General features: G+C 36.5%; 1 protein-coding gene and 1 non-coding gene across 2 annotated transcripts; one reads left to right on the forward strand and one right to left on the reverse strand.

Moving 5' to 3' along the window:
* Window positions 1-8,098: 8,098 nt before the first annotated feature.
* Window positions 8,099-8,749, reverse strand: LOC121214519 (homer protein homolog 2-like). The gene has a single exon (XM_041088289.1). It carries the CDS (start codon window positions 8,747-8,749, stop codon window positions 8,099-8,101), a length of 651 nt encoding a protein of 216 aa, XP_040944223.1.
* A 13,625-nt stretch (window positions 8,750-22,374) lies between these two features.
* On the forward strand, window positions 22,375-22,479 carry LOC121214936 (small nucleolar RNA R71). The gene has a single exon (XR_005910673.1). It is a non-coding gene; the product is annotated as a small nucleolar RNA R71 (small nucleolar RNA).
* The last annotated feature ends 2,239 nt before the right edge of the window (window positions 22,480-24,718 follow it).

Below are 24,718 nucleotides of genomic sequence, written 5' to 3' on the forward strand. Positions count from 1 at the left end.
CCACCGTGACTTAAGAGTAGGAAAATTTGACTCTTCCCAGTCTTCTCCTATTGTAATTTAAGGATATAGATTATGAAATTTGTTTACACCACTCTCAGGGTGTCCTCTCAAACACTTATGCCTAAATGAGAAGCTTTCTTTCCATAGGAGACCCCTTCCTACCCCATTAAGACTTCCTGCTGTCTTATTCACTATTTAGACACCCAAATCTGAAAAAGCAGTCTTAATTTAGACATTTTCCTTCTTAGGCTCTTTATCTTTTGAACTCGGGGTGTTTTAAACAACAGTCCTATTTCCGGTTACCAAATTATTTAGAAATTCTCAGAGTAATATACCAAACTTCTTTTGTGACAGTTTTTTAGTCCATCAATCATTATTCTAATGCGGCATGCTTACGCAAAGATCAAAAATACTGAGTAAGAGATGAATTAATTCAAGAGTTTATTGATAGTAAGTGTCCTGAAAAGAAAAAAGTATTCAAGAATAGCAAAGAATGAAGTGTTTACAAGAACCAACAAATTTGGTACAAATAATATGAAGACTAGGTGCTTTGGGTATCGCCGCTTGAACTTCTCCGTGCAAGCCAAGAACCATTCTGAATTTAACATGTGTTTAGGGGATCTACAGTACTTTTCCAATGCCCCAAAACGTCGTATATCCTTTTATCGTTGACTTAAGTGAAGCAAGATCACCATATGCCCCAATCTGACAATGTTTGAGCCGCCCTTTTTGGGTTTTCAACTTAAACCCCCTTTGGTCTCAAGGCGCCCTTTCCGGGTTTTCACCTTGGCCTCTCCTCCTTTTTTTTGCGAAATCAGAGCGCCCTTTGCGGGTTTTCACTTTGATTCCTCTCTTCCTTCAAGTGAAATATTTCTTAACCGAATCTGAATTTACAAGATTCGGAAGATTTTTGCCATCCATTTCACTGAAAATCAAAGCGCCTCCAGAAAAAGCCTTTTTCACAACGTAAGGTCCTTCCCAGTTTGGCATCCATTTTCCTCTGAAATCCTTTTGTAAATGGAGGATCTTTTTCAAAACCAAATCCCCTTCATGAAATTCTCTGGGACGAACCTTTTTATTATAAGCTCGCATCATTCGCTTCTGATACATTTGACCATAACGAATGGCTTTTAATATTTTCTCTTCAATCAGGTTCAATTGATCATACCGAGATTGGATCCATTCGGCCTCATCCAATTTTAACTCAGCCAAAACTCGGAGAGAAGGAATTTCAACCTCAATGGGTAAAACTGCCTCCATTCCATAAACCAACGAAAAAGGTGTTGCCCCAGTCGAAGTCCTGACAGATGTTCGGTAAGCCAAAAGAGCGAATGGTAACTTCTTATGCCAATCCTTGTAAGTTTCAGCCATTTTCGCCACAATTTTCTTAATGTTTTTATTGGCCGCCTCTACTGCACCATTTATTTTTGGGCGATACGATGACGAATTATGGTGTCTGATATTGAACTGATTACAGACTTCTGCTATTGTGCTATTGTTCAAATTCAATGCATTGTCAAATATAATCCTTTCAGGCATTCCATATCGACATATGATCTCTTTCTTCAAAATCGTACTGACTGCTGACTTCGTGACATTAGCATATGAGGCTACTTCTACCCACTTAGTAAAGTAGTCAATAACCACAAAAATGAAACGATGTCCATTAGAAGCCTTTGGTGATATTGGTCCAATGACGTCCATACCCCACATGGAGAAAGGCCACGGAGAAGTCATCACATGAAGAGAAGAAGGAGGCACATGCATTTTGTCCCCATAAATTTGGCATTTATGGCATTTCTTGGCATGATTGATGCAATCTCTTTCCATGGTAGACCAGTAATACCTGAATCTCATAATCTGTCTAACCATGGTAAATCCATTAGCGTGCGTTCCACAAACACCTTCATGGACTTCTTCTAAAATTTCCTTAGCCTCTACAGCGTCTACACACCTCAACAATACTCGATCCTTTCCCCTTTTGTATAGGATCTCCCCATCTAAGACATAGTCAATAGCTAGCCTTCTCAATGTCCTCTTATCATTCTCTATTGCCTGATCAGGATATTCGCGATTCTTCACATATAGCAATATATCTTGGTACTAGGGACGATTATCATTCTCCACTTCTTCAATGTTGTAACAGTGGACTGGGATCTCATAAATACTAATTTGAATGGGCTTCATATACTCTAACTGATTCATTTTAATCATGGAAGCTAAAGTAGCAAAAGCATCAGCCATCAGATTTTCTTCCCGTGAGAGATAACAAAAGGTAATGTTGTCAAACTCTTCGATCAATTCCAAACCCAATCTCCAATAAAGGATCAATTTAGGGTCTTTTGTCTCCCATTCCCCTCTTAGCTAGTATATTACCAATGCTGAGTCTCCATACACCTCTAATGTCTTGATTCTCCGCTCTATGGTTGCTCGTATACCCATGATGCAGGCTTCATACTCAGCCATGTTATTAGTGCAATCAAAGTCTAATTTATTGGTGAAAGGATGATAATCTCCATTCGGAGACACCAGGACTGCCCCAATCCCATTGCCTAATGCATTCGATGCTCCGTCAAAGTTTAATCTCCAAGAGCGATTTTCTTGGGGATTCTCTTCAGCATTTGCCACATACATCAAATCTTCATTCGGGAAATCAAAGTCCAGAGGCTTATAATCTTCCAGAGCTCTACTAGCCAAGAAATCTGCTATCGCACTCCCCTTGATGGCCTTCTGACTTACATATACGATATCAAATTCAGAGAGTAGGATTTGCCATCTAGCCATTCTTCCATTCAATGTTGTCGACTCCATCATATACTTCAAAGGGTCTAATTTTGAGATTAGCCAAGTCGTATGATAGAGTAAGTATTGCCTCAACCTCTTAGTCGTCCAAATTAGGGCGCAACATAATTTTTCGATAGGCGAATATCTCATCTCACAATCAGTGAATTTCTTGCTGAGATAGTAAATCGCCTTTTCCTTCTTTCCAATCACATCATGTTGACCCAGTACGCATCCCATAGAGTTTTCGAACACCGTTAAATACAAAATTAAGGGTCTGTTTGGGCTAGGTGGTGACATCACTGGAGTGTTAGATAAGTATTGCTTTATCTTCTCAAAGGCTTTCTGGCATTCTTCATTCTAGACATCGGGATTATGTTTCTTCAATAAGCGAAATATAGGATCACATTTGTCAGTCAACTGTGAAATGAACCGAGCAATGTAATTCAATCTTCCTAAGAAACCTCAAACTTCTTTCTGGGTACGTGGTGGCGATAAATCTCGTATTGCCTTGACTTTGTCTGGATCAATCTCGATTCCTTTTTCACTGACTACAAAGACTAACAACTTTCCTGACCTGGCTCCAAAAGTGCATTTTGTAGGATTAAGCTTGAGTTAGAACTTCCTTAATCTTAAGAGCAATTTTCTCAGGACCTGCACATGTTCCTCCTCTGTTCTGGATTTGGAAATCATATCATCAACATAAACCTCAATCTTTTTATGCATCATGTCGTGGAACAAGGCTACCATGGCTCTCTGATATGTTACTCCTACATTCTTTAATCCGAATGGCATCACCTTATAGCAAAATGTTCCCCACAAAGTAATGAACGTAGTCTTTCTCATATCTTCCGGATGCATCTTTATCTAATTATATCCTGAGAACCCATCCATAAAAGAAAACAGCGAAAATCCCGCCATATTATCCACCAGAGTATCAATATGTGGCAACGGGAAATTGTCCTTTGGACTTGCCTTGTTCAAATCCCTGTAATCCACGCACATTCGTACTTTTCCATCTTTTTAGGGACTGAAACGATGTTGGCTACCCATTCAGAATATTTGACCTCCTGTAAAAAACCAGCATCAAACTGTTTCCTAACCTCCTCTTTTATTTTGAGCACAATATCCGGCCTCATCCTTCTGAGCTTCTGTTGAACTGGTTTGCAATCCTCTTTTATAGGTAGGCGATGCACTACAATGTCAACACTCAATCCGGGCATATCTTGGTAGGACCATGCGAAGACATCTTTGAATTCTTGGAGTAACTTAATGAGGCCACGTCTTGTCTTTGCAGAAATCTCAGTTCCAATTTTCACCTCTTTTCCTTCTTCGAAGCTCACAACTTCTACTAATTCTTTGTGAGGTAGGATTTGTTTTTCCTCTTGTTCTACCATCCTCAACAAGTCCAAAGATAAACCACTATCTTCGTCACCTTCAAAGTCATGCGATCCCTCTAAACACACGTTTCATTCAAAAGGGCACTCTGAGCTCGTAGCGGCGTTATTCCCGTCGTTGATACACAAGGACCTAATATGGTTACAAAAGAATGTATGAATTTATGTATAATTACTTGTGCAATGATGAAAGAATATATTTACTTGTATGGAAAGAATGAAAGAATATTTGTTCGAAACGATTGCAAAGATGTTTTATTAAAATAATGATATTCAAACATAAGGCTATTTCACAAAAGAATTCCTGTTATCTCTAGGCTAAAACAACGAGTTTGTTCTGAACATTACTTTGAGACATTTCTAAAGACTTTAGGTATTTCTTCCGCAGTCCAATTGTCTAGAACACTTCCGGGCTCATAAGGACGAATGTTCAACCAGCTTCTCTCTTCATTCACATGCTCATGAATGGCATTGATGTGCATATTCCCCAACGTCTCCTCAATGCTTTCCTCAACCGATTTGTTTCCCACATGATGAATAACTCCTCCAGATACGAAATTTTTGGATATGTGGGGAATTATCATTGGCTCCCACTTAGCTTCATCCCCATTCAAATGTGCTATTCTCCTTTCCTGCCTTTTTTCTATCTCCTTCTTTCTCTAACCTCTATCTGGCTTGCATCATAAGCCAAAGTGATCTTGCTTTTCTTTCAGCACTGGAATCTCAGTCCTCCCTTGAAGATATCTCCCAAGTCCTCTTCCGGGTACAGCTCCTTTTCCTACCAACAACTGTAAACCCATCTTTGTAGTTTTGGATAATTTTGGCACCAAAATTTTACTCCCTTCGGGAACAAATGCCGCATTTACAAACTCCAAAGATCAAAATGAGCATTCTATTGACTCGTCATTGGTCTCCACGTATGGCGTCTCATTGGATACAGCTGCTATTATATCCTCTTCGGCTTTTATTGTCACTAGCCGACCATCTGACACTAACTTCAACAGCTGATGTAATGATGACAGTACTGCTCCCGCCGAATGTATCCATGGTCTTCCTAATAAACAATTATAGGAAGGTTTGATATCCATCACAATAAAATCTATCTCATAAACCATTGGGCCAATCAGTGAGGGTATCTCAATTCTTCCCATGACCTTCCTTTCTGTGTCGTCAAATGCCCTCACTATATTTTAGCATGTCTTCATGTGCGAACTGTCTATGGGTAGCCTGTTGAGTGTGAATAGTGGCAATACATTCAAAGCCGATCCATTGTCAATCAATACTCCCGGCAAAATATGCCCCTTGCATCGTGTAGTGATATGCAAAGCTTTGGTAGATCCCATGCCCCCAGGAGGTATTTCATCATCATTGAAAAATATGAAATTATCAACACTGATATTATTGACCAACAGATCTAACTTGCTAACAGAAATATCCTTGGACACATAGGTCTCATTTAGCATCTTCATCAGCGCATTTCGATGTGCTTCTGAATTCAAGAGCAAGGCTAGTACGGATATGCGAGCCGACTATTTATGCAACTATTCGACAACATTATACTCGCTATGTTTCAAGAATTTAAGAAATTCCATAGCTTCTTCCTCTTTCACTGGCTCAACTATTTTCCTTTTCTGTTCCCCTATCATGGCCCATTCTATAGGTTCTAGTTTGGTACTCACACACTAGCCCTCTGTAGTCTCTCTTCCAGAGACAGTTGTATTGCACTCGTAGCTCTATGGAACCTTCCTACTATCCTGGTAAGAAAAGGTTGCAGGTTTCTTTATTATGATTTTTGGCACCACTGGCATTCTCACTTCATCCTTCTTTGGTCGTGAGATGATGACCACAGGCTGCGCTACTCTTGGAACCTTTGACGATTCGGATGTACAAATGTTCCCTTTCTCCCTAACTTCCTCATAAAAGTTCATTTCTTTATTATCCATCAGGCCTTGAACCAAGGCTCTGAATTCAGTGCATTCTTGAATTTCATGTCCCTCCTTGTGATGGAACTCACAGTAATTTTCCATCATTTCGAAGCTTCCCTCTGAATTCGGAACAATCAATCCTCTTTTTACCATATTTCTCCAGACCCACCTCAAAGGAATTTTCACTTCTGCTATGTCTTCCTTAATTTTTCTACCCATACTCCCACCTATCATGTTCACTCCGTTATGATTAGGTAATGGATTTTCTGTACTGGGTGAATCATCCAATTTAACCACACCCATGCTTATAAGTCTTTCCACCAGCTTCTTGAACACCGTACAATGTTCTATAGAATGCCCCTCAATTCCTGAGTGATAGTCGCAGTGTGCATTTGTATCGTACCACTTGGGGTATGGAGGCTGCAGAGGTTTCAAGTGGAAAGGGGAAGCCACGTGTTCATCAAATAGATTCTGATATAGCTCCCTATACGTCATTGGAATTGGCGTAAATTGAATCTTCTCTGTATTTTTTCTTGTATCAGATCTCTGTTTTGATGATCCTTGCTAGTTAACAACCACTTTTCCCGGCTGATTCACCGTAACTGTCTTCAAATATGAACTTGTGTTGTTAACCTCGTTCTTTTTTTTCTTCGAGGCTGCCCTTCTGCCACTTTCTCCAGCATCTATTTTCTCACTTTTGATAGCATTTTCTATCATCTCGCCATTCATAACTATGTCAGAAAAACTTTTAGTAGCACTTCCTAACATATGTGTAATAAATGGTGCCTTCAATGTGTTGACAAAAAGCATCGTCATCTCTCTTTCTAGAAGAGACGGCTGAACTTGTACAGCGACCTCCCTCCATCTCTGCGCGTATTGTCTAAAGCCTTCGCCTGGTTTCTTTTCCATATTCTGCAGAGTGATCCTATCAAGTATCATGTTAGTCACACGGCTGTACTGCTTTATGAATGCCTGTGCCAAATCTCTCTATGAATTAATCTGGGTACGGTTTAATCGATTGTACCACTTGGATGCTGCCCCTGCGAGGCTATCCTGGAAGCAATGAATCAAGAGTTGGTCATTATTGACATAACCGGTCATACGTCTGCAGAACATGGTAATATGAGCTTCGGGGCTACTGGTTCCATTATATTTCTCAAACTCTGGCATTTTGAATTTTTAAGGGAGCACTAAATCTGGAACCAGACTCAATTCTTAAGCATCCATCCCATAGTAGCCTTCTGCACATTCCATTGCTCTCAATTTCTCTTCCAGCCATTTGTACTTTTCCTCTAGCTATTTTGGCAATTCATCATTTATTTTCTCCTTTCCAGCTGTCTCATCGAAATCAGGAATAGCAGGATTAACAAAGTTGGCTCCGGGGTTAGAGTCTGATCCTGCTTGGAGATTCGTTAGCGTTGCGGTGTCACCTGGAGGATTAATGGTAACAGAAGACCTACGCGGATATATCTCAACTTGTTGGGGGGTAAAGTCTGGAGGATAGACAGGTCCCTCATTGTCTCCTTCTTCAATTTTGAGCACAGAGCCTTTTCCTTTATCAGTTCCTTTGCTGAACCACTGAGTTAACTGAGCCATCATACTCCCTTGAGATTCCATCATTTTGTCTATCATCTTTTGCTGCTCATTCATTTGCTTTTGAAGCTGCTCTTGCATTTCCTTTTGGGATTGTTCTAATATTTCCATCCTTTGATCCATATCTTTTGTTTTCGATCGAGTACCGTAGTGGTACTTGGTGGGTTGGTTGGTTTCCAGATTAACTGAGGAGTGTTTTAAATTAATTAGAAACCCTTTATGTATTTCTTAATGTATATGAAATAATGCAATGTATGAAATGAATGCAGAAAGGCATCAATTTCGATCCAATTCCATATAAGAAAACTTTACTAGAAATTAAATTCCTTTACATAAAGTGAATTACAAATAAGACTTTGCCCTAGTACCCAGAACTCTAATCTTTCTAAGTAACAAAGTTAATTATTGTCCCCGATCCGATTCTAATTCATACTTCACACTCAGTGTGTCAACTTGTACTGCTAAAGTCTGTATATGATCAGTTACTTCTCGAATCTGGACCATAACTTCCTCGATAAGATGATCTCTGCTTCTAACTTGACTCTGAAAGTGATGAAGCTGCTCATTATTATGACTCTCGTTTGCTTTCAAGTGCTTGATCTGGATCTCACAACTTTGCAGTTCTGTTTCTAGCTCTTCAATTCTTTTCTTCATTTCTTCAATCTTGATCAAGCTAGCTTTCAACTCTTTTTCCAAATTCTGATTTCGATATTGACGAAGACATCCTTCCAACATAACCACCCTATCTTTTAGCTCGCCTTTTTCCTTTTGGCTTTCTGACAAACTCTTTTCTAAAACTTCATTTCGTTTCTGCATCTCCTGAAATTTTTGTTCCCATCTATCGGGTTTGTCCTTTTCTTCTCGGATTTCTACTTGCCATTGTTCTGAAGTCTTTCTCAGCCCAGCAGTTCTCATTGACAAACGCATTTTTTTATAATCCGTCTTCAGACTATCCAGCTCTTCCTCAGCCTTGCTTTTCTCTTTCTTTAGCTTCTCATTTTCAAGCTTCTGAACGTCTATATCCAATCTTAAGTTCATCTTTTTCGCCTCCATTTGCTCTATCTTTTTCTCCAAATCCGCATTTCTCCTCTAAAAATCTTGCCTTATGATTTCCAACTCAGAAGGAATGACTCGCAAATGCTCTTCTATTGACTGACTGTCTTCCTGATTTAACTTAGGTGTATTATCATTAATCCTCCTAGCCCACCATTCATGATACTCAGGAGTTGTCATTGGGCCCACAGCTAGCCTCTTCATTCGGCGAGTTTGTTTCCACGCACTAGCCATCTCTTGAATCTTCTTTCTATAACCATCTTCTTTGTACGAAAATTCACAATCAGCTATCCATTGGGTCGTAGGTATAAATTGCCTTGACCTATATTGCCTTAGCACCAATAATGGGGCATATCCAGCAACTCCCCAAACCCCTAGCAAAGGAACCCAATCAAAACTACCACACCTATACAGGATCTCATCTGGAAGTAACCAAGGGGCTCTCCACTCAACGTCCTCTTCTCGAAGATTTTGAAGAATTGCCATCCACTTCTTCTTCAAAATGTCGTCTCTCCTTGGCGTAGCCACTATCTCCTTTAGTGGTGAATAATTTTCAGAGAAAACCCGATACGAAACTTTATCCACCTTCCAAAATTGACTATGAAACCATGTGAGTAGAAGCTGTGCACATCCAATAAATCTCCCTTCGCCCGTCTTCCGGCATGCACTCAATGACCTAAAAGTTTCTGCCAAAGTTGCTGGAATTGGTGTAACCTTCTTATCGAGCCGGTCGAATAAATCAGTGACTGCTTCATCCACATACCCCAAGGCTTTAGGGAAGACAACCAAGCCGTAAATACTTAAAGCAAAAACATCTAACCTTTTCCTTACATCTGGGTGTGTGAGAATTGCATCTTTCAAGCCTCTCCAATGAACGCACTTACTATCCCCCTTTTGCTTAATTCGTGCGACAACCCACTGCTCACTCATTCCTGTTACACTCATCAGCTTCTTTAAAAAGGTTGGCACATTTACCGCTCTCGAATAGACCCTGTCCACTTGAAACTTTGAACAACGGAGTAAAGCCATATACTCCTCTATCGTAGGCACCAAATCAACCTTCCCAAACGTAAAGCAGCTGCAAGCAAGATTCCAGAATTGGGCGAGGGCTTGAAACAAACGCTTGTCTACCTTCACATCAAGCAAATAAGGCAGGTCCCCATAATCATTATAAAAGAGCTGTCTAACCTCATCACTCCACTGACCCCAAATTTCTTTCAATTCCTGCAAATTGTTTTGAGTTACACTGATATGCGTAAAGTCTCATAACTCCGATATATGCCCGTTAGCTAAACTATCACCATTTTCTTGCTGTGTTGTTTCAGAGCAAGTTTGGACAACCGCATTGTCCTCCACTTTATCAAGAAACCCTCTTTCCATGATAAGCCTTCTATCTAGCAGCTGAATGTGAATTGACGCCCTTTTTATGATGAAATGAAATGCCATGTCATGCAAATGAAACACAAAAAGTCAGTATCACATAAAAACATAAGATATAATCAAGAAATAATAAAATCCCTAATCGGATATCTACTAGGGTTTAGTATAGTTCTACCTAGGGTGGATTCCTAAGGTTCATTATATGAAGTTTGGCTTCCAGAGTAAAGGTACCCGAACCAGCAGATTCCTCAATCCTCACCCATTATAGGCTCATATAGATCGAGTTCGGTTTGGGGGAATACATTTCCCTATGGCTGCACGGAGATGAAAATCTCACGAATACATAGGTACGGATGTATCCCGGAAGCAATCAACTACCCTACACGGAGGTGAAAACCTCACGAAGGCGTAGCTTCTCACTCCCACTTAAAAGGGTAAAATTGTTCAACTCATGAAATGTATAATACAAACAATATTTAAGTAATAAGATAATGAATGCAAAAAGGATGTCATGATTTTTAAAAAAAAATACTTTCTCGACCATAAGAAAAAAATTAATCAACTTTGTGGCTCGACTCTCTTATATATTTTTTTTAAAAAAAGTCCCCAGCGGAGTCGCCAAATTGTCGAAACCATTTTTTTGAAAAACAAAAAATTTAGGTTGTCAACTTTAAAAATGAAAATTGGGAGTCGCCACCAATCTTTTATTGAGGTGTGATTGGATCACCTAAAAAAACGGCTTTGGTCTACGAGTTTTAGAAAAACAGATCCGGGAGTCAGTTACGTACGAGGAAGTATTAGCACCCTCGTAACACCCAAAATTGGTACCTAGTTAATTAATTATTGTCTTAAGGTCAAAAATTTTAAAAAAATATAATCTTTAGCAAAAACTTAAAACGTTACGTATTAAGACCTTTGTCATTTCAAAGAAAGAAAATGCCACACCCAATACGTTAGGGCACAACATTCTTATTTCCTCAAAAATGAATTAGGCCAAAACACTCGTGTGATAAAAATTTAAAAGAATATCCATTTATTCAAGATTTAAGAAATCGCGGCCAAATACGTTAGGGCACAATTCCTCTAAAATCCCAAACTCGGAATATTTCCTCTATTATTTTTTAGAAAAATCTTCATTTCGAGAAATCAATGCGTCACATCCAATACGTTAGGACACAACGTGTTGAATTCCCAATAATGAGTTCTTATTTTTTGATTAAAGAGAAATGCTCGATCGTTAGATTTAACGAAGAAAATCGGAACCCAATACGTTAGGGCTCAATTTCCTTGAAAATCCAAAATACGAGTATTATATCAATTTTGAGAAGTTTGAAATCGAGAAAAAAATGATGTGATGCTATACAATGCAATAATAAATATCACAATGGCATAGAAACAATATAAACATATAAATAAAGGAAACTAACATACATAAAAGAAATAATCTTTGACATACAAGAATATCAAATAAATGAACAAAATATAAAATAAAAAAAGGTCAATAAACAAATGAAAGAAACAATAAAGGATAAACAACACATAATATACACATTGGAATTATGAGAAATAAAGTACATAGTTTACATATAAAATTTTAATTATAAAATTCATATAATGCTCTTATGAAAATAAAGAAAAAAAATATAAATATATGTGTAAGAAATAAACATGTATTTTAGTATTTTTGAAAATAAAAAATGCATGTAGATATATGAGAATATAATAGAATATTCAAAAAATATATGTATGTGTACATGTAAAATATAGTAAAAAAGGATTAATTAACATTTACATAAAAAAAATACGAATATATAAATAAAAAATATTAGTTGAAAAAAATAAATATGTTCATAAGGAAACAATAATAAACATATATAAAAAAATAATTACATAAAAAAATAATTACATCCTAAAAATCAACCAATTTTAATAAAGATATAAAAGAGGACTAAATTGAATTTCAAATAAAAAATTGGGGTAAATTCGCGTGTAAATAAAGCCAAAGGGACCACATTGAACGCGCAGATAATGTAGAGGGGCTGGAAGGGAAATTTTCCCTTCTCCTCTAAACGACATCGTTCACATCAGGACCAAATTGAAAACGATAATAAATTAATGGGTAACTTAATAAAATAAAATTTTAATTGCAGAAAACATTAAAAGGCGGAGGGGCTAAAAGCGTAATTTACCCCTCCGCTAAAAAACACGCAGATCCTAGGCCGGGTCGGGTCGGAGCCGGGTCGGCCTCCCCAAAAATGACGCCGTTTTGGGCGTCTGGGGGCTCTCCAGAACGACGCCGTTTTGGTGCCCTATAAATATCCCCAATTCTCCAAAAAAAAATCATTTGAAACCTTTTTTTAAAAAAAACAAAAAAACCTTAAAGAAACACTCTCCCCTTAGTCCGTCCTCCGGCCATCGGTCGGTCATCGGCCGGTCACCGGCCACCACGCCGGCCACCGATCTCCAGCACCGGGACCACCGTCTTCGGTGGCCGGAAAGGGAAAAAAACACCGGTTTGACCTTCTAGTCCCCCTGAGCCTAAATCCGGGCTCAAATCCCACAAAATATCAATGAAAGTGCCCCTAAAAGCAGAGAAACCTTTCGGCTTTCTGTCGTCTTTCATCGGAAACGACACCCTCGGCCATCCACGGCGATCTGGGTTTTAAAACACAAGTGGTTTCTCTCTTTTCCCCTAGTTATTTTATTCATATGTATATAATGGTAAAAAAATAAATATAACAATAGAAAATAAATAACAACCTTTGATTTGATTTTTGCTCTCTATATTGCGAAAGTGGTAGTTTTTTATTTCTGATTTCGAAAATCAGGGCCCCCCATTACAGTATGTTCAAAGGCTACTTATAGCCATAATAATAAAATAAATAAAGGAATAGATTTCCTTCCGATTTGATTTTCTATTATTTGATTCCCTTTCCATTTTTGTGTTTGCAGGTGAAGATTGTGTAGATTCTGCTTGGCTCGGTTGCGGTACTGTTGAAGATTAGAAACCCTAGGGTTTCATCCTCTGTCTTGGGTCTCCATATTTGGGCCTCTGTTTGTTTTGGTTTAGGCCTTGTGGCCCATTTTGTAACCGGACTGTTATTTTATTATTTTTTTACCTGGTACGGGCCGGGCATAAATTGGTCATTACAAATATCTTATCAAGGTTTTGCTGGCTAAGGGAGAAGAAAACTGGGGATACTACGCTTGATGAAAGAAAGCAAATGGGAGAATAAGAAATGAAAGATGATTGTTGAATGAAGGATGAGTGGAGGATGTAAGGATGAATTGAAATGGGGAATAGATGTGGGTATTTATAGTGAAGGTTGGTGGATGAGTTTACTAAAAATAGTGTGAAACTCCCCATTTACTCTTTTTCTTGGCCGGCCATATATTGTGGAAGGGAATGGATATTGGTTGCTTGATTCAAGCATAAAATCATGCTTGAATTACGCAAGGGTTGGACGACTTCAAGGGAAAATCTTGTGGGATAATTTTTGATTCATTTGAAACTGTAAGGACCTTCAATAAATTTCCCAAAAATTGATTTCTGGGCTGCTCACAAGTGTCATGTCAATTTGGGCTTGTTCTCCCTTATTTGGATAGTTTGGTGACCCAATTGTTTACCAGACTTATCCATCAATTGATCCATTTTCAATTGGATGAAAAAAACCTCTTCATGACCTATTTGCATGTGTTTGTCGTCCATGTAGAGTGAATTTAGGCATGTCCATGTAACTTTATTTTATAAATAAATTATGCATAATTCCTTTGGTTCAACTACAATAAATAAAGTAAAAATTAATATGTAGCAAAAATAATTAAATTATGCATAAACTTAGTACAAAATAACATAAAATTACATTCTTCTTTAAATCATGTTCATTATAGAAATATAAACAAAATTCACTCAATTAGTGATCAAATACTCGAGATTAATATTATTTTTAAGTAAAAAAGTGTTATAAACTATTAAAGAAACCTATGTAAATTAGAGTTTACACACCCTCAAACTTAATCCATTACTCGACTCGAGTAATACAAAGCAAAAATTTAGATAGAGAAATCCTGCAATAAGTTTAAATAAAATCATTAAGTAGATGAAACTTTTGCACATAAACATACATCAACAAAATCATGCTCACAAACCCTTTTTCTTGATAAGTCGCTCATATGCAAACATTATTTCAAAATTTTATTCTAAGTGCGGGAAAGAAAAAAAATGCTAGCATAAGTCATAGAGTGCATGTTGTTCAAGATCATACATATCCTTCACCATTCAATCAAAGTTTCCTTATCAATCAACAAAACACTCACAAGGTTTAATTAATGGTCCTCATATGTTGAACTTAGCAATTCCTCTCCACTAATGTAGTCGGCATAATCATCAAAATCAATAGGTCTTTTATAAGGTTGTAATGGGCTAGGCTCAAGGTAGGGATAAAGAGAAGTGAATTTTTAAGTTTAGGAATCTTATCCCTAAAATTGACTTGGATCAATTCGAGGTACATCCTTCCTACTAATGGGTTTTACCCCCCAAACTTAATTTTAAAGTGTATGCCGAACAATATTTCTCAATACTTTGAGTATTTATTTTGCTCTTTTTGCTTGACATTTGAATAGAGTTTTTTTAAAAAAAACACATGAAGAATATGTGCATCTTTTTAAATTTTTCCTCGATCTTTGCTCACCAAGACAAGTATATTTAAGATGGGTGCAAAAACAAGATAAAATTTAAAAAGATGGTAGCATGGCTTATGATGTTGGTAAATGACAATAAGATAGACTTAAAGGCTCAAATTAAGGTTTCAAGGAACAATGGTAGGCTTCAAAGGCTCAAACGATCCAAAGAAAATGTGCCTAAATCATGTTTAGATTCTTATGCCTCCTAGGATTTTGCCTCAACAAAGTTACTAAGTCAATTCTAAGAACTTAAACCTTCATACATGTATATTTCAAAGGAAGTTCAGCTTTCATGGCCAAAGGCTATATAAGACCTGAGAACATACAAGCATTCCATAACTCAGGATAACATAAAAAAACTCAGATAAAATAAAAAATCATACTTGCATTTGAGCTAACTTATGAGCAAAAATTTTCTCTAAAAATCATTTTATTTCAACATACTCATGTGAAAGCATTGAAACATACTTAAGAAAAAATTTCAAATTCAACCTAATATTGCTCTACCCCTTTTAAAAAGAAGCAATGTCCTCATTGTGTAAACAAAGTAATGAATGAGAACTGAACACTAGGTAGGATAGCAAGAACGAGAGGTGAGTCATGAAGACTGCTTAAGTACCAAGTCTTTCTCAACAATCCAATCTTAGACATGTTCATTCACATTACCATACTACTTTGATTTTTATTAGAGAAGAGGCATTGAATTTATTTTATTCATGTTTGCAATTTTTATTGTGTGAAAGCAAAATATTGCCTATGAAAGAAATATAAATGCCTAAAAATAAACAAATTCTAAGAAAAAGAAATTGCCCCCTTTTTATTCATGTCATTCTCCACGTGTTTTTTTCCTTTTCCCTTCATTTTCGCACTTGATCCTACAATCTCCTCTTGCCATGTCTCGAAGATGTGCTCTGGGAACTCAGGAACAAAAGTGTTAGAGATATTCTTAAAATTATTTCACATGGTATCATATCTAACTTTTGTATATCTCCAGTAAGCTTGTTGTTGTTTATGCATGAATTTCCACATATCCATCATATTTGAAAATTCTAATTTCTTCATAGTGTTTGAAGAAGTAGGAATGGTCAACTTAGGATTAAAACTTGGCTCCACTGGCTAAACAACATTTTGCTCCACCCTCGGTTCAAGGCTGTTTGGTTTCTCTTTAGTTTCTACTTTTTCTGTGTCATTTATTAAGTCAGCTTCTGGTTCAAATTTGGTTGTAGACTCATCAGATTCTGGTTCGTTCGGTTCATTTGGCTCAACTTGGTTCAATAATTCAACATTCTCCACTAATCTTTCAAGGTCATATCTTGTTATGCAACTTGAACATAATGGTCCTTCAGGTTTGTCTTTGATCTTACTTTGGCCCTCAAGCAAAGTAAAGTAATCAATGATGGAAAGTAGGCACTTCCTGCCTTTTTCTGAGCACAATCTTGGATCTCTTTGAGAATAATTCTCCCAATATTGATAGACCTTTCTGTTATAATCGCATACAACAAAAGCATTCATTCCATCGAGTTGGTGGAACTATGTGAGATAGGCATAAAGCTATATCGAATAAAGTAAAATTGTACCTTAGCCACTGGATTTAAATATTCCTTTCAACAAGAATGACTTCCATACTTTCTTATAACCCATTGGGATCCCGGATTTGTACCCACATTAAGTACTTGTTGAAGAAAATCCCAATTGATATTTGTCATCATTCCAAATGACTCATCTTTTTCAACATTAGGTAAGATAAACAAATCATTAATGGACCTAGAAGTAAGGGGTACCTTCTTTTTGTGAACAAGAACTTCATTAGCATCTGGCGTGGTCAAATTGGCATAAAACTCTCACACTAATTCCTTTTCAGGCATTAGTCATGCATCACAAAATTGATTCCAATTCAAAGCATCAATTCTCTTTTAAATTGACAATGGCATAACCATTTTTTAATTCCTCTCGAAATTGAAACCTTTTTTTCAGCATCATGGGTTGATTTTTGAAGATAGAATCAAATCTCTCCCTCGTTTCCTCATCTTGAATCCCAATTGGATTTTTGACAGAAGTTTTGGAAGACCTAGTTCTTTTGCAAGACATGGTAACTTTTCTTTAAAAATAAGAAAAATTCCAACAAAAGAAGTAGAAGGAATCGACAATGTGAAATATTGCGACAACGATGGAATTGTGACAACAACAATGTTGCGATAGCGAATGATTTATGTCATTAAAAGGGTTACTCCGGTGAAGATTTTGCAACAGCGGAAGGAGAGACTTGCTACAAAAGGAAAATTTTGGGGAAAATTTCTAGGATTTGAGGCCGACGGCTAAGAGAAGAAAGGTGGGTGGCAAGTGTTAAAGCTAATTGCTTGAATGGTTGTGAAAAATATGATGGTAGAGAAGGGTTTATATAGTAGTAGATTAGGGTAAAAATTAGCTAAAATTTAGCTACAAGGGGTTACTTGGATGGCAAGCATAAAATATGGTGGCAAAATTTTAGGTTTTGGGAGATATATGGACTACAATTGATGGGTAATTTCCTCTTCTTTACTATTCAAGGCCTTAAGCCCAACTACAATTATTTGTTGAACTGAAAAAATTAAACTAAACTAAAAGTAAACTGATTAGTACTTGGGCCAAATTGACCCTATTATTAAAATAAACAACTAAATTTAAAATTTGCAAATAAGAATAAAAAATTAAAAATTTTAGATTACTTAGAAAATTTCTTCTCGAAAAGTTACATCAACTTAATTCCCAAGAACGGTTGGAGGGGTTATAGATAATCAACTTAAGTTTCAATATCCTTAGACAGAATTAATTTAATGTGCTAAATGAAGAAAAATAATTTCTAAGTATACTTATAAAAATATGAAAAATCAAGGGTCTATTAAATAGAACGAGGTTTCAACTCGCTCAATTTCACCATCCCAATAATGTTTGAGACACTGACCATTAACTTTAAATGTACCTCTATTGTTGTTGTGTAATCCTACAGCTCCATATGGATAAACTTTATGAATGAAAAATGGTCCAGTCCATTGAGATTTGAGCTTCTCAGGAAATAACCTTAGCCTTGAATTAAACAACACTTTTTGACCTTCTCTGAATTCTTAAGGTTGTATATGATTATCATGCCATCTTTTACTCTTTTGTTCATACATCTTGGCATTCTCGTATAAAAATAACCTCAACTCCTGAAGCTCGTCAAGTTGTTACATCCTTCTCTCACCGCCTTACTTAAGATCCAAATTTAATTGTTTCAAGGCATAGTGAGCTTTATTTTCCAACTCAATCGGCAAATGACATGCCTTTCCAAAGAGTAACCGATAAGGAGTCATTCCTAACTGTGTCTTAAAAGTAGTTCGATAGGCCCATAAAGCATCATCAAGCCTTCAAGACCAATCTTTTCTATTAGGTCACACTACCTTCTCAATGATACCTTTGATCTCACGATTTACCCTTTCAACTTGCCTATTTGACTATGGATGATAGGCAGTGGCAATCTTGTGTTTCCTATTGTACTTGTTAAGCAACCACTTAAGTCATTTATTTACAAAGTGAGATCCTTCATAGCTAATTATAGCTCTAGGAGTCCCAAACCGTGTAAACACATACTTATGTAGGAATCACATGAAAACCTTAGCATCATTTGTTAGGTATGCTTCAGCTTCAACCCACTTGGATACGTAATTCATAGCTATTAGGATATACTTGTCACCATAAGTAAAAGGAAACGGGCCTAGAAAATCAATGCCCTATACGTCAAATAATTCTATCTCTAAAATGTTTATCAAGGGAATTTCGATCCTCCTTGATATGTTTTCGGTCCTTTGGCATCTACATAATTTTTCAGATATGCATACGCATCCTTGAACACTGTAAGCCGAAAGAATCCCGCTTGTAAGATCTTCGTTGTAGTATGGGAACCACCAAAGTGTCCCCCACTTGGAGATAAATTACAGTGATACAAGATCTAATCAATTTCACTTCCAGCTCACACTTTCTGATTAGGTTATTTGCACATTGTTTAAATAAAAATGAATTCTCCCAAAAATAATACCGACTGTCGTAAAGGAATTTCTTCCTTTGTTGGTATGTCATTTCTCGAGGAATTATTCCACATGCTAAATAATTTGTATAATTAGCAAACCAAGGTATTTCATGAATTCGACTTACCTCGAAGATATGCTCATTTGGAAAATTCTCATTAATTGGAACAAGTGAATGGGTTTACCTCGTTTTGTTCCAACCTCGACAGATGATCAGCTACTTGATTTTCAACACATTTTCTATCTTGGATCTCAAGTTCAAATTTTTGGAGTAAAAGTATCCATTGAATCAACCTTGGTTTAGCATCTTTCTTCATGAGTAAGTATTTAATGGTCGCATGACCAGTAAATACTATGACTTTCGTACCTATGAGATAAGAATGGAACTTGTCAAAAGAAAAAACTATAAACATGAGTTATTTTCAGTTATCATTTAATTTGGGATTCTGTCAGAGTTCTGCTTGCATAGTAGATAGGATAAAACACTTTGTTTCTTCTTTGACCCATCACAGCTCCAATAGGAAAATTGCTTGTGTCACACATCAACTCGAACAGTGAGTTCCAATCAGGTGTAACGATTAATGGGGTTGAGATTAACCGAATTTTTAATTCCTCAAAAGCTTCCAAAATTGCCTTGTAAACTCAAAAATTGTATCTTTTTCTAATAAGGAACACAAAGGCTTAGAAATTTTTGAAAAATCTTTGAAAAACCTTCGGTAAAAATCGACATGGCCTAAGAAAATTCAAACTCCTTCACACTAACTGGTGGTGGTAATTTTTCAATTACATCCACCTTTGCTTTGTCGACTTCAATCCCTCTTTTGGAAATTTTATGCCCCAAAATGATTCCTTCCTTAACCATGAAATGGCATTTCTCCTAGTTAAGGACAAGATTTTTCTCTTCGCATCTCTTTAGTACCTTAGCTAAATTACTCAAAGAAAACATCATAAGTATTACCAAAAATAGAAAAATCATCCATGAAAACCTCAAAAAAAATTTCTACCATATCAATAAATATTGCCATCATGCACTGCTGAAATGTGGCAGGTGCATTGCATAAACCGAAAGGCATTAGCCTATAAGCAGACGTACCGTACGGGCAAGTAAAAGTTGTTTTGTGCTGTTCTTCTAGGGCTACAACTATTTGGTTGTATCCCGAATATCCATCAAAGAAAAATTAATATTTTTTACCTGCTAGTTGGTATAACATCTGATCCATAAAAGGCAATGAAAATGATCCTTTCAAGTGGCTTTGTTCAATTTCTTGTAGTCTATATAGATTCTCTAACTCATGATCATTCTCGTCAGGATTAACTCGTTTCATTCATTCTCAAAAATCGTGATTCCACCTTTTTTTGGTACACATTGTACTGGACTTACCCATGAACTATCTGAGATGGGGTAGATAATTCTTGCATCTAACCATTTGATAACTTCCTTTCAAACTACCTCTTTCATGATAAGATTGAGTCTCATTTTCCCATCAATTCTAGCTCGCTCACCCTCCTCTAAGATAATTTCATGCATACAGAATGAAGGGCTTATTCCTCGAATATCAACTATGGTCTATCCGATCACTTTTTAAAATTTCTTTAAAACTTCGATCAGCTACTTCTCTTAGTGTTTTGTTAGTTTGGGTGGTTCCTCGATTGACATCTTCGATTACGTGTATTCTCGAGCTTCCAACTCTAATGGTTCAAACCTAGCTGGTTGAACATAGTTCTCCAAATTGGCTTCCATCAATGTCATATTTTCATTATTTTTTCAATCTTCCAATGGTTCAGACCCTAAAGTGTTCTCTAATGGGCCCTTTACAAAATTGTTCTTCTATTCCATAGAAACTAAGGTTTCTAGCTCCTCCATTACTGAACTTTCCTTCATTGGATTGGGAAATTTCATTGTTTTAATAACATTAAATGTTACCTAATCGTCTTTAAATCTCATAGTGAATTCGCCTTTTTGCACGTTTATCAACGTTCTTCCTTAGCTAGGAAAGGTCTCCCCAGGATGATCGACACTTTTTTATCTACTTCAAAATCTAAGACAATGAAATCAGTAGGAAAATAAACTTATCTACCCTTACCAAAACATCCTCAATCATTCCTTCTAGGTATCCTAAAGATTGATCCGCCAATTGGAGCATCACAATTGTGGGTCTTACTTTACCTATTATTCCCAACAGGTTGAAAATAGATTTGGGCATCAAGTCGGTGATTGCTCCTAAGTGCACAAATCTTTACCACAGTAAGATTCTCCAATATTAGAAGGTATAGTAAAGCTTCCGGGGTCCTTCAGTTTCGGAGGTAGCTTGTTTTGTAAAAACGCACTATACTCATTTGTTAGTGCTACAATCTCATACTCACTAATCTTTTCTTCTTAGACAGACTGTCTTTCATGAACTTGACATGGTTGGCATTTGTTCTAAAGCCTCCACCAGCAGAATTTTGATGTGAAGTTTCTTTAGAACATCCAAAAAATTCTTAAATTGCATCTCATGTTTCTGCTTATTTGGTTGGAATTTTTGAGGATACGGAGGTGATGGAACTTTGGGTTGGACTGGACAACTTTTTTAGGAGATAAATCTACATCCAAAGAATATGTTAGCTTATCAAAATTGACTAGTTTAGATTTTACCTGATCAGACTATATAGGTTCTGACTCTTTTGGTGTAGGAAGTTCAACTATTGGTTGACTTTCCTCCTTCTCAATAGGTTCATCCTCAACCACAACTTCATTGGGTTCCAAAGTATTACCATTTCATAAAGCAACTACCTTTCCATGTTTCTTACCCAAATTTCTTGGATTTTCTGTATCGCTTGGCAAGGCTCATTGCGGTCTATTACAAATTTTCGTGGCTAACTGACCCATTTGGTTCTCTAATTTTTTCAGTGTTGCTGCTTGGCTTTGGATTAAGGCATCATTCTTTGCCATTTATACCTTCAACAAGTTCTCCAAACTATTATATGATTTAGCTTGTTGTGGTTTTGGAGCTTGTTGATTAAACCTTTAGGATTGGTTTGGTCTATGTCGTATGTAGTTGTTGTTTGATCCATTTATTTGGTTACTCCAAGAAAAGTTTGGATGGTTTCGCCATGAGGGATTATAGAAGTTGGACTGTGGTCCTTGTCCACTTCTATTTTGGTACTGATTAACTCGAGATTTATGGAAAATTTTTGAAAGAATGATCGTCCCCACAATATACACAGGAAAAACATCAAATTGACTTGGTGTTTGGGCTGCAACAGGATTTAAGCTGCTGGTAGTAAACTATTTCAACATTGAAGATATGAAAAATACTTGAGCTAAGAGTGAAGTGAGGGCATCTACTTCATGCACTCCAACTATTCGTCTTCCTGAAGTTGCTCGATTTATCGGTCACTGGTAATTGTTACTAGCTATTCTCTTAATGGTCTCGTAAGCCTTATTGTCAAATTTTGACAAGAGAGCTCTATTCGAAGCAGAATATACGACCAACATTGTTGTGCGTTGATACAATTATAAAATGTCTCCAACTGGATGCAGTTCTGTGATGAGGGCATTTAAGAAGTAACTCCTTGAATCTTTCCCACGCCTCATATAGGGACTTGTCATCCAATTTTTGAAAAATAGTGATCTCATTTCACAACTTAGCATTTTTTCTAGGTGGGAAATACTTTACCAAAAATCGTTTAGTTAATTCTTGCCAAGTAGAAATTGAATGTGTTGCCAACGAATTAAGCCATGCTCGTGTTCAATCTCGCAATGAGTATGGAAAAGCTTCAATCTCAATGCGTCTAAATTTACACCAACTATCTCAAAGGAATCTCTCACCTTTATCAATAATCAAAAGAGAAGTTGTGGATCTTCTGTGGGCATTCCACTAAATTGGCCCATGGTCTGAAGCATCTGAAACATTACAGGCTTCAATTCAAATTGGGGTGCCTCGATCTCCAGTCTCCTAATTCCTAAATTTAACTAATTAAAAAAGGGCACAGCGTATTGTCTTATAGCTCGATCCCTATCATCAGCAATAAGGATTGGATTTTGAGCCTTAGCGGCTCCATTTCTTTGAACGTCATTCTGATTTCCAAGGTCCATTTCGGCTTGTCTTTGGGCTAATCTTTCATATCTTCTTCGTCTAAATGTTCGCTCGATAATTCGATATATGCTTATAAACACCCGAAAATAAATCACAAAAATTTAAGAATAAAGAATAAAAAGTAATCAGTAAAGATAGAAATAAAATAAAATAAAATAAAATAACGAATCACAAAGAATAATTTCAAAAAACTGATTAAGACAACAGTCCTCGGCAACGGCGCCAAATACTTGTAACACATGGTTTGTGCAAGTGTACACAATCATTATCAAGTAATAAGTAAGTAAAAGGGTTATTTTCTCTACAAGGACTGTGTATGTTAATCAATTAATTTTAAAATTAAAGTTTACAAGTTAGTGATAAAAACACAATATTTTGAGTGATGGATGTAAATAATAATTAACTAGATGCAAGATGATCCCTAATGCAATTTATCCTAAGTATGATAACTAACTAAAACGTATGAGATGAGTTTAGCAGCATAAAAACAAACTTCAACAAAAATAACGTGCATAGGGTAGAAGAATCATATTCATCAAATTAGTTCATTTTTATCATGCTTAACAGTGTTCGAAAAATATTCCATGGCAACTCGATCTTTCATAAGCTTGAAAGAAAATTAATTCCTTTCGGAATCTTTTACTTAGTAAAACATGCATACTACTATGACCATATTAAACTAAGGGTTTCTTAGAATTCATGTGAAGTAATAAGGACTTGGCCGGTTTGAAATAATTTAATCACATAAACCTAAAAGCTATTCAGGTTATAGAGCTCAGCCAAGTTATTATGAACTTTCAATTTATTTTGCATCAGATAAAGTAAGTATGCACCTTACAATTATTATGTTTATTAATCACCATCTGGGCCGAATTAAGCAATTAATTCTAATGCATTCAATCATATTTTAATGAATGAAATACATGCATGATTTTAATTGGATGCATGAACGAAAGAGGCACAAACACCATAAACATAATTTAAACGAAATTTATTGAATTGATGCAACCATTCTAGCTAAACAGAATTAAGCTACCATTTTTGATGACAAGATAAAGAAGCACATTGCAAACATGATTAAACTCAAAGTAAACAAAGATAAGGAATAATCAACTCTAATTGTTTCGGCAATTCTTTAGAATCTGATCAAAATGGCTTTTTCCAATCCTTGTGTTGCTCCTTTGCAAGTTGCTTCTCAAGGTGGACGGCCAAGAGAGTATCTTCTCAAGGTTTTGCTAGCTAAGGGAGAATAAAAATGGGGATGATATGCGTGAAGAAAGAAAGAAAATAAGAGAATGAGAAATGAAAGATGATTATTGAATGAGGGATGAGAAAGGGATGTAGGGATGAATTGAAATGGGGAATGGAGATGGGTATTTATAGTGAAGTTTGGTAGATGAGTTTACTAAAAATAATGTGAACCCCCCCCCATTTACTCCTTTGCTTGGTCGACCACAAATTATGGAAGGGAATGGATGTTGGTTGCTTGACTCAAGCATAAAATCATGCTCGAATTAAGCAAGGGTTGGACGGCTTCAAGGTAAAATCTTTTGGGTTAATTTCTGATTCCTTTGAAACTGTAAGGACTTCCAATAAATTTCTCGAAAACTGATTTCTGGGCTACTCACAAGTGTCATGCCAAATTGGGCTTGTTCTCCCTTGTTTGCATGGTTTGGTGACGAAATTGTTTACCAGACTTGTCCATCAATTGATCTATTTTCAATTGGTTTAAAAATAACTCTTCATGACCCATTTGCTTGTGTTTTCCATCTATGTAGAGTGAATTT

The sequence above is a fragment of the Gossypium hirsutum genome, chromosome D02, assembly GCF_007990345.1.
Source record: "Gossypium hirsutum isolate 1008001.06 chromosome D02, Gossypium_hirsutum_v2.1, whole genome shotgun sequence".
Lineage (NCBI taxonomy): Eukaryota > Viridiplantae > Streptophyta > Magnoliopsida > Malvales > Malvaceae > Gossypium > Gossypium hirsutum.

Excerpts from the sequence above, each read along its gene's own strand:
- LOC121214519 (XM_041088289.1), bottom strand. The coding sequence starts at position 8,749 with ATGGAGGCGAAAAAGATGAACTTAAGATTGGATATAGACGTTCAGAAG.